The 12,059-nt window shown below is 34.9% G+C and overlaps 1 protein-coding gene across 1 annotated transcript in view; it reads right to left on the reverse strand.

The window, feature by feature from the left end:
* The window catches only part of Itpr (Inositol 1,4,5,-trisphosphate receptor), a 1,112,489-nt gene that overhangs the window by 105,686 nt on the left and 994,744 nt on the right, over positions 1 to 12,059 (reverse strand). Inside the window, exon 51 of the mRNA XM_090401920.1 lies at positions 10,561 to 10,733. Within this exon, the coding sequence (XP_090258046.1) occupies positions 10,561 to 10,733 (173 nt within the window). The remainder of the gene's footprint in view (positions 1 to 10,560; positions 10,734 to 12,059) is intronic.

Raw genomic sequence — 12,059 nt, forward strand, 5'->3', positions numbered from 1 at the left:
GCATGTGCTGTGTGACCATTCTGGGTACACCATTTTGAAGATTAAACAGTTAAATGAAAATGTTCTCATTTGTGAAGAGGATATCTCTGTATCTGTTGTTCATGTACTGCCAGATAACTGTCTATGATTTTATCACCCTCTGCCACATATGTTGTGGTGTCAGGAAGTGTCCAGTAGAACAACGATATGCTTTCATCCCCAGGTCATCAGTTAGTACATGTGACATTGTTCTCTGCAAAACGTTCATCTCTTGTGGCATCACTTTCTGTGTTATCACAGGATTATGGTGGAGGCATGCCTTCACAGCTCCTACAAGATGTTATGTCCTAAAGCAGCATGGTCGACCTATTTTTTGGCAGTCAAATATGTCTTCTGTATCATTATAATGGTTAATAGTTCAATACACAAATATCCTACTGATCCTGAGCATTTGTAGCATGTTGAAAATAACAGATGGCTGGATTTCAATCTTGTGAAGTGCTATTACAACTACACTGTTCTCATAATCTTCCAACTGCATGTTAACCCATATAGCTAGACAACTCTCTCTCTCTTTCTCTCTCTACTGATAAACACATGAATGATGGCTGGCACACCACCACTAATGTAACCAGGCTTGCACAATTCTGTGGGCAGCATGGAGGTGTGCATAAATTGTAACAGTATTTATGGCAAGACCGTGTACTTTTCTGTTTTTGCACTGTGAATATACTTGGAAAACCTTCAGTATTATCATGTAGAACCTTAACCTAAATTTAGTTCCATTATACAGCAATCTCTCAGTTAATGCGCTCTTTAAAACAGGCGCATTAATCGAAAATGCACTAAATGAATATAAAAACCAATGAGAAAAAGTATAATTCGTTCCTCAAATTTCTCTTTTGACTCTTAATTTGTTTCATAAAAGAATTAGAGTATATCTCAGGGACTAGTTAAAGGAAAAAACCATGAAGCTGAAAGATAATAAAACATATTCAGAATATAAATTTATTATTCTACTTCTTAACAAAGAATTGAGCAATTTAGTTTGGTAGAAATTCTGTTTCTTTTTTTTATACAATTGACGGTATGGCCGTATTGCCTCTTCTACTACTTCTGCAAATTTTACTGCTTCTCTCTTCATCATGGTCATCCTCTAAGCATTGCTGCTTAAAATTTTCAAATGCATGAAAAATATTTTCAAATTGTCTCTGCAAAATCTCTTTGGGCTTGTCAGTGATTAAATTTTCTTCATATTCTTCAGGATCCTCCTGCTGTGCATCTAAATTTAGCAGGTTGGAATCACTCACTTTCTCAGAATCAGATTTAATTAACTTTTAGATTCATTTGAAAAGCCTCTGAAATCATTTACACAATGTGGAAGAATGTGCTTCCAAACAGCTCGCATGTTGCTAGCAGTAATTTCATTTGACTTTGCAACTTTATAATCAGGGCTGAGATTTCTCTGATTTGGCCAGAAAAGTTCAGGAAGGCATATGCTTCCATAAAAAAAAAAAGGCCGGTTTAATTGACATTAAATATTTGTTGGTCACAATAGCCACCCCCCCCCCTTCTTCCACAATTTTCTTTGAAATCTCTGGATAATTTGTGGCCACATCCTTATCTGCACTTGCAGCTTTGCCTGCGATTAGAACATTATGTAGGCCATTTCTCTTTTTGAAATGTTCAAACCACCCAGCACTAGCGTGGAATTCTTCTTCTTCTTTTCCATTATTACTAGCCCTTTCTTTCAAGGTTGCAAAGAGACTTAATGCTTTTGAATTAATAAGGTCAGTGCTTAGAGGGATCTGTTTTTGGTTACAATCTTCGATCCATGTAGAAAGAAGTCTCTCTAATTCAATCATTATAATACTTGGATTTCGAGTGCATTCCTGATGAACTCAAAGCAACCTTACCTTTCTCCTTGTATTCAGCAGCGTTGCTTAAAATTGCTCTTATAGTTGATTCACCCATTTTTGTTCTTGTCCTATTTTTGCTCTGGACTCATCTTGTTAATTTCTCTTTATTATTTCAAGTTTTTCTTCCAATGAGATTACTTTTTGAATCATTTTCACACTTCCATTTTTTTGCTCACTAATTCTTTTACTCATGATGAAAGGTTGGAAAAATACTTTAAAATAAAAAAAAAATAAGGAAAACAATTGCAAAGGCATGGCACGAGATATGATCATCAAAATGCTATGTAATTAGCAGATGACATAAATTTTGGTGGTAAATTTGGAACATAGTGTTCATAGAAATAGTGTAGTATTAATTACTAATTATATTGAAGAGCCAAAGACCTCAATTCGGCAACATGAACTTATTTAAGTTAAGGGATATTATATCCCATATTGTTTCTTAGCCGAATATAGAAACTATATAAAGTTCGGCGATTCCAAGCATAAGCAAATACCTGGATAGTGCAGCAACCGACCCTTGAAGGTAGTGCAAGCTGAGGCAATTCATAGAAAGGGTGGAGCAAGATCCGATCACTATTCTTGATATTTACCCATAATGTGAACTTAACTCCTAGGAGCTGTATTATTGTTCAACATTATGAGAGAAGGTCACTACCCAGACCGGTTTCGACCTTTTTTGAGGTCTCATCAGCGAGTAGGTAGACCAAGTTAATACCACGTTTGTAGCGAACAAAACTTACATCTCTTCTATGAGAATTGCCAAGAGGTGTCCTATTAAATTACTAATTATAATGAAGAGCCAAAGGCTTCAATTCAGCAACATGAACTTATTTAAGTTAATTTAATTGAAGCCTTATTGAAAAGTTAATTGACGCCTTTGGCTCTTCATTATAATTAGTAATTTAATAGGACACCTCTTGGCAATTCTCATAGAAGGGATGTAAGTTCTGTTTGCTACAAACTTGGTATTAACTTGGTCTACCAACTCACTGATGAGACCTCAAAAAAGTTCGAAACCGGTCTGGGTAGTGACCCTCTCATAATGTTGAACAATAATACAGCTTCTAGGTGTTAAGTTCACATTATAGGTAAATATCAAGAATAATGATCAGAGCTTGCTCCACCCTTTCTATGAGTTGCCTCAGCTTGCACTACCTTCAAGGGTCAGTTGCTGCTCTATCCAGGTATTTGCTTACGCTTGGCATCGCCAAACTTTATATAGTTTCTATATTCGGCATGAAACTCTTTGAGTTTCTTATTCGGCTAAGAAATAATATGGGATATAATATCCCTTAACTTAAATAGTGTGGTATGTCATTAAAATTAACTTTGTAAAATGTTTTAAATCAGCAACTAAATTATTTCATTCTAGTGAGTGATTTTTTAAAATAGTTAGCCATAAAAAATGTATAGATAAAAAATGTTTAAAATATGTAACATTTATTTTTAAGATGTATATAGGTGCACTAATCGAATTTTAAAGGCACATTTACCGAGGGATTGCTGTACAGTCATATCAATAATTAATTACAATCAATCTCCAAATAATTTATAATCAACAGCAGGGAGAAGCATAGAGATACACTTAGATGTTGGATGTTATGGATAACAGTGCTTCATGGTATAAGCAACAACAGACAAAAGTAAATATCTTTTTTGTACTAATGTAATAGACACATAGCACACAAAGACACAATATTCTTCCCACATCATCATCTTCTTGTGAATCTCTTGCTTAATAAGGTTGCACATCCATTTCACTCACAACCTATTTATTCTTCGAACACTAGGGATACATTCAAATACTGCCTCATTTAACCACCTTACTGGCCATTATGGATCAAATATGCATCCTCATACGCTTCGTATCCATTCATATATGGATACAAATTGTGGGATAATCCACAATTAAATATTTTAATGTAATATTAATGGTATTACAATTTTAATATGCACTTCGCATCCAGGATAACCTTGACATCTATAGACGTCTTCGCCGGTTGTGTGGTTAAGCACTTTTTTCAAAGATTCCCATGCATTGCTGATATTTTTTCCATTCAATAACTGATAACATCAAACCAAAGATAGTATTCTCCTAAGTTGATTAAAATTTCCAGCTTTGGAGTTCCGCACGTAACCTGTTTTAATCGGAGCATCGACACAATTAGATACTTCCCAAGAAAGCACAGCATGATCACTGTCACCAATTGTTGGTAAAATAGCCATATTCTTCACAGAGACCCCCTTCTGATGCTATGAGCAAATCTAACAACACTCTTTGATCTCAAATTCCTTTTTTCACATGTTGCTTGAGAAAGTTGTCTTGCAACAATTCAATAAATTCCTTTTCTTTCTTATCATGAGATTTCTCTTCTACCCAATCAACGTTTGTAAAATTAAAGCCGCACATAAGGCTAAATTTCTTCATCCCCTGCAACTGAGCCGCCAGGTCTGTAGCAACACTCCACCTTATATTTCATTCTGTTAACCTCCACTTCATGCCAGATATACTCAAACTCACTGCTACATGGGACACTGTTACATCATTGTCAAATATGCATCCTCATATGTTTCTACTTTAACTGGACTTAAGTCATCTGATATCATTAGTAGTACTCCTCCTCCTCTCCTACCACTTCCGTCATTCTTAAAATTGTATACCCATTACATTACACTTGATCCCACTTACCATTTCTGATTCTGATAGCCAGGTTTCACTAATGCCAACAATCTTAGGCCACATTGTATTCAATAAAGCAATGAACTCAACCCCTTTGTTTCTGGTGCTCCTAGCATTTGTGTATAGACATAATAAATTACTACCTAGCCTATTCTTATAATTACATATGCAATATACTTGGTCTTGTTCTAGAATTTTCTCATTTCCCTTCCCAGACATACTTAAAAGGTCTGAACCCAAAGCATATTTTTCCACTCCTTCACCACATACATAATTATATTCCAAGGCATTCATATCTTTATCACGTTTGCATACCATAACTGAACGTTCACACCCATTTTTCCCATTCCTCTCTTGATGATCTAGTTTCCCTGACTCTCTGCATTAGGTCTCATATCAAGAAGTAATTTCTCCGGGCTCCTAATGCCAAATGAATTCAATTGCAGGCCATCCTTCTTATACAAATCTTTTCTGCCATCAAACACACTCCACACATCTAAAAACTCGCATCCATTTCTTCTCCACAGCCTGCTTGTGAAATCATTTGTGTGGAAGGCCTACTCTTACCAGTATTCAGAGAATATTTATCATACTTCTCCTTTAACTCATTCACTGATCAAGAACTAATGACCACCTCTAGAAATTCATTCCATACAATTACCACTCCACTTGCTCAGCAAAAAATCTAGTCCTTGTGCCTTTGCTAATAACACTTCTACACAATTTCCATGGTGATCTCCTCCATACTTTTCCATCTTGTTATGTAACAAAATTTTTTTCTTCATCCTATAAAACCAATATCCTCTCTTTCCTGCCTATTAACAAATTTTTGTAACCCACAAATTTTCTACTCTCATAGAGAATTTCCACAGTAAACCTCACATCTGGATCCTTTCGATCACTCTCTCCTTCTCAATGAACTGAAGTGACCAAATTTGCACATGTGGATGCATTATAGACTTCTGAAGAGGAATGATAACCTATTTATTCCTATTTGTCAGTGTGTTCTTCAATCAGTAATCCCATGAGTTATTCTGTCCGCTTTTGTAATAAGCTCACTGAACTTAAGCTTCCTGCTCACAAAAAAAAAAAAAAAAAAAAAAATGCATAACTTTACAGTGCACAACATTAAATTGGCAACAATTACATTTTTTTAATACACTATCAGATTTTAAATCATCTTGAAGGATCTCTGCAATAGTTGTTAAATATTGCCATACCTAGTTTTGTATCAACAATAAAGAAAAGAATATTTCTCCTCAAATCATTTTATTTTATTATTATTATTATTATTATTATTATTATTATTATTACGTGACACCTCCAGGGAGTCCAAAGACTCACCGAGGGAGGGCACCTACTCTACACTTCTCCGTCTGCACCACTCAAATCCACCCACTGCAACTACCTTCATCATCCACACCAATGCCATATACCACCACCACTAGTATTTTTCCAAACAATCGCAAACACATTCATGCCCATGGCAGGATTTGAATCTGCAGCCTTTTAGCTGGAGAGTGGATACGCTAACCACTTGGCCAAACAGGCCGGCAATTTTCTCTAACATCAATGCCTAAATCATCAGCAATGGTTCAAATACAGAACTCTGTGACACAGTGCTGATACCTACTTTCTCCTGGATTCTAATCCCCATAATTATTCTTTGATTTCCATCTTAAAGGTGAGGTTTATCCTGTTTTGGTATTCATTTTTTTAAATGCTGAAGCACTAACCAGGTTAATCACTGAGAAATGCTGCTCTCAGACTCAAGCATTCAAATCAATAGAAAGAAACATTATTTTATTTATTCTAGCTGAATTCAGAATTTATTCTAACTATATCCACATAAATAATTTAATCAATTAACCATTATTTACAGTAATTATATACAAACTCATTTAGTAAATGTGTATGTATATAAGTACTGTATTTGCCGGCATATAAGACACTTTTTTTCTTTTAAAATAGGTCTGAAAAACAGGATGCGTCTTATTACAACACCCCTAAACTGATACTCAGTTTAGGGTTGTTGTGAACGGTGATAAATTTCTGCCGTTAAATTTTCTCTAAATTTCTTGGCAAATTATGGCTGAAAAAGTCGGCATTGCTACAATATTGCATACAAGTTATGTGTGATTGCATATGCTAAAGAACATGGAAATAGGGCTGCCATTTCGGGCCATCCTCCAACTAAGAAAATTAAATATAATAAATTTAGTTTAATCCTTTATCCAAGTGTGAGCAAACAAAGTTTGCGCCTGAAAGTATCTTCAGGACTGGGTTAAGGTGGTACACACCAGGGCAACTCGTTGCAAAGGTGGAGCAAGCTACCAACACTCCTATCCTAGTATCTCCTATAATGCAAAACACATCTCCTTGCGGATATGTCTATTGTTATGCATAACAATAGACATATCCGCAAGGAGATGTGTTTTGCATTATAGGAGATACTAGGATAGGAGTGTTGGTATCTTGCTCCACCTTTGCAACGAGTTGCCCTGGTGTGTACCACCTTAACCCAGTCCTGAAGATACTTTCAGGTGCAAACTTTGTTTGCTCACACTTGGATAAAGGATTAAACTAAATTTATTATACTCTAACCAAGTGGAAAATAAACTTTCAATAAGAAAATTAAAAGAACTTGGTGGAATCAGAAAGAGGATCTAAAAAAAAGCGACTCACAGTAAACATAACCTACGAAGTGGAACTGCAAAATGGCCAGAACTTGAGGCAGAACTGAATACTTCGATTTTAGACCACAGAAAAGAGGGACTTTCAGTGTCTACAAAAATGATTATTCATCAAGCGAAAGCCACTAACAGAAGGATGGGTAGTCTTTTCTAGTTAGATTAGGTATTTGTTTAAAGTAGATATACTTATTACTTTATATTTGAAATACTGTAAATTCATTATAATATTCAGTGATAAAGATTTTTTCCTAAAAAATGTGTACAAAAAAGGGATGAGTCTTATAGGCCACATCTTATACGCCGGCAAATATGGTAATTAAACTCTGAATTAATAATATTAATCACTCTCAGACATTTTCATCTGAATTACACTGTGCAATGAGCTGAACTGAATTTAACAAACTTTGATAGAGAAAAATGCGGGTCAAGAAATAATATCACATTAAACCATTACACAATTTAACTGAAGCAAAACTTCAGGTCAATTCTCAACATTGTTAGTTCTCTGAGTGGTTAAGCAGAGCAGATAAATTATATCAAATCCATGTATGGAATTATCAGTTTTTCTAATTCATCCTTTACTTATCAACAAGAGAACGAGAAAAATTCAACAGAAGAAACAAAATAGTCCTACCTTCCAGCAGTATTTATCAACAAAACACTTACAACATTCATGCAATTTGAAGAATATAAGAAATGATATCACTTACAAAGCATAGTAGAGGTACATTAGTTTCTTCCTATCTAATCACTAATGGGAAATATTAGCAGTTAACTTTGATTTCCTCAATTAAAGAAATTTCTGTAAGTACTTTAAAAGTAGCAGTATATTGTTTGTTAAAGGCAAAAGAAATAAAATGAAAGTATTAATAAGTGAACACATACACTTTTTAATGACTTCCATTTTATTTTTTAATTTTATGGTGTCTCAATCCACATTATTCCATAACTTTGTTTTCCAAAGACTACACTATCTGTTCTCAGCCATTATTTTTTAGTGTTCTCCCCAGTTGCAGTTCTGGACAGCATACACTACATAATATGTTATGGATTGCTCCAGTCACATATGGGTTCTTCATTCTACATTTGCTGACATTACTATCAACATGTGCCTTTGTCTAGAACACTACAGAAATTAGTTTTGGTTTGGGAATTGCTACAATGTAAACAATGGTAAGCATCACATATGCACTAAATTACATCACTTCTTGCCCATTTTCATATTATCAGTATTTTACAATACAATATTTCGGAGCATATGAGAATGAGTTAGCTTCAAACCCATCCTCATATGCTCCAATTTAAGTAAAAAAATTCCATGTGGTAATGGTATACTGATTGGTCTATAATTTGGTATATGTCTTGGAGTCTCCTTTATACAATATTTTGTCTGATTTTGCCTTCATTATCCAGGTTGGTCTTCTCTCTTGCTTCTTGATTGTACTTCGTACTGTGCTTGCGAGCCTGCTGATCACCTTTCTCCTTATATACCATCCACAACATATTTTTTCCCCTCTCTCTCTCTTTTTTGTTATAACCTCTGATTAATGATGTTACTCATTCATTTAACTCTTACCTGACTATGATCTATCCATTTTCCTTAATGAGCTTAACTGTTACATTATCATATAATGATAACATAAAAACATGACTCACAATTAACTTTAACCATCAATTCAGATATGAATGGTCATCTATAATTCATTTCATCTGTCTTAACATCGGCTTTGCGAAATCTATCTAACTTGTCACCCACTAGAACTTGCTTGTGTGAGGCTCAAGCACCCAGTTTGGAGGCACTGCTATTTCTCTTGTTCAAGACAGAAAAGATTGAAAGAATTTGGTACTTGCAGCAAAGAACTTAGAGGTTCAGTAAGCTAGAGAAGTAGCAGCAGTAGTAATATAATACTGAAATTATGCTGGTACTTATATGGATTGCAAGTGAGCAGCATAAAAGCACTCATGGATATCATTATGTTGAAGTAATAAATTCTTGCTCACTTCACTGCTTGTGATTAGCAATTAGGTGTCCCTGATATATCTGATGGTGAATTGATGCTTTTCAACTTTTGACTTATACAAGATTCCACCAGACTTTTAATGGACTGGATAGCAAGCATGGTAAAAGAAATTGAAGAGTGTAAAAGACTGCAAGGGAGAGACTTTTCTTGAGTTTACAGGGCATAATTTTTTTTTTTTAAATGTATAATAAAAATTTTTCTAAATATGATATATTATATTGGATTTATTGGACCATGGTTTAGATAAAATATATGTACATAATCGTCAACAAGTTTCGCCAGCTGGGGTCTGTCTGGCTTTATCAAGATGGGTAAGGTTATGCTAACATTAAATGCTAACAAAAGAATGCAGTAATGACTTAAAAAAATGGTGAATTAACTACACGGCACTTATTAAGATCTCCTAAGGACAGCATTGCTTTCTACAAATACACAGGGGATTTACAGCATACCGTGTTCGTGTGGACTGACTTACATAGGCCAAACTTCATGAAGCCTAGAAATCTGAAAGAAGGAACATGTCAGTGATGTAAATAATAACAGAACAGACATCTCAGGATTAGCACGTCATTTCTCAATTTCAAACCATTCCATTGATTGGGACAACAGTTCGATGCCATACATTGAAGAGGATTACAGATGTAGAACCTTTAAAGAAGCTGCAGTAGTACTACGGACAGGAGACAATCTCAATAGGAACCAAGGCATAATATTAAAAGATACTTGGAAAAACTTAATTCATTATGTTTAGCAGAGCTCAATTATGCAAAAAATTATAAAACATGGTTTAATAACAATGACTAAGTCTCCACGCATTATGCTTTTAATGTCACGCATGCTCTTCAATTTGTTTAACTGTTTTTTTAAGTCGTTACTGCATTCTTTTGTTAGCATAACCTTTCTCGTCTTGATAAAGCCAGACAGACAACAGCTGGCGAAACTTATCAACGATTATGTACATAGGTTTTATCTAAACCATGGTCCAATAAATCCAATATAATATATCATATTTAGTGAAAAGGACCAAATATTAACTTTCAAAAAAAAAATTTTTTTTTTCTACTTATTTTTTTTCCTCAAATTCATGTAAATCAATCCTGTGTGATAAAACTAATAACCATTAGTTTTAACGGATTTTCTTATTATATTTCTATCAGTATGCTAATATATCTCAGCAGTAATTAATGGTTAAGCACATCAAACAAAATATAATGTTTATTTACAGTATTAATAAAACATACGTAAGGCATATTTTAAGAACTTACATTAACAGTGCCTAAGACCCATAAACTGGGCTGCAGGCCAACAGAGTATATCATTCGAAGAATCGAAGCCACAACCAATGTCTTAATTCCTGTAGCTCGAGGTACAGTTACAACTGTTGCCAGGGAAGCAAGCATCACAGCCCATATTAATCCTGATATTCGAGAATCTAACTCTGAATAAAATAAAAATAAAAATAAATCCAGTCTCTATTCTAATATTCTGAACTGAATGCAGAAAACTGGTTTTAATAATCAATAATCATGTAGATTGAAATCTGTAAGACAAGTAAACAGGAACAAAATAAAATTGCAGAATGAACATTGGTAACATACATTAACAATGTTTTAAGCAGCAAAATAGCATATCATTATATTATAATTATTATCAGGCCTCCATGGAATCAAACAACTCATTGCAAATGGCCCTCCAGGATATATACGAGGGTGGTCTGAAAAGTTCTCAGCCTAACAATGAAAAAACGAATTTATAATTTCAAAATTATTTTTACTTTTCAGCATAATCTCCCGTAAGAGTAAGCATTGCCTCTGATTGCTTCTGCCTTGGTGTCTCCACTACTGGGCCTGACTCCCACTGACGAGACCTCAATAAAGGTCGAAACCGGAATGGGTAGTGGCCCTTACCTTAATGCAAAGCATTACACATATCCACAAGGAGATGTGCTTTGCATTATGGGAGATACTGAGATAGGAGTGATGATAGCTTTCTCCACTTTTGCCATGAGTTGCACCACCTTAGCTCAGTCCTGAAGATACTTTCAGGTGCAAACTTTGTTTGCTCACACTTGGATAAAGAATTAAACTAAACTTATTATAGTCTAACGAAGTGAAAAATAAACTCTCAATTCTTCTCCTTTAAAACCCAAAGTCTGACTTAGACATATTGACGATGTTTACACTATCTTGGCTGCCAGACATTAGACACTTTTCTCAGCCACCAAAACAAACAACACAAACGCATACCAATCACAATTGAGATTGAAAAAGCAGAACACGCTTCCGTTTCTAGATACCCTTGTCACACATCTTCGTTCTGGCAGGCTTTACTTCACTGTTCACCGAAAACCAACACATACTGGCCAATATATACACACAAACTCCTACCACCACTCAACATAAAAAAAACAATCGTCATCACAAATTCCTGACATGTACCCTCACTACATGCCTATCTACAATTTTCCTCCAAATCAGTCTTACTTGTTAAGACTCCAACATTATTAGATCTTATATTTCTATCGTCTAAGGCACTGTGTACCGTATCAATCCACTTATATCTTGGTCTTCCTCTGGGTCGTTTTCCTGCCAACCTGGTAGAGAACACTTGTTTTGCTAATCAATCCTCGCCCATTCTGTTTAAGTGACCATACCACCTGAAATTAGCTCTGCTAATGCATTCCTGGATGCTGACAATGTCAAGTTCTTTCCTAATATCCTCGTTTTTAATATGATATTGCCATTGATGCCATCAGTTCATGCCT

This window comes from Typopeltis vanoorti, chromosome 2, assembly GCF_054136105.1.
Source record: "Typopeltis vanoorti isolate ZY-2024b chromosome 2, IOZ_Tvanoo_1.0, whole genome shotgun sequence".
Classification (NCBI taxonomy): Eukaryota; Metazoa; Arthropoda; class Arachnida; order Uropygi; family Thelyphonidae; genus Typopeltis; species Typopeltis vanoorti.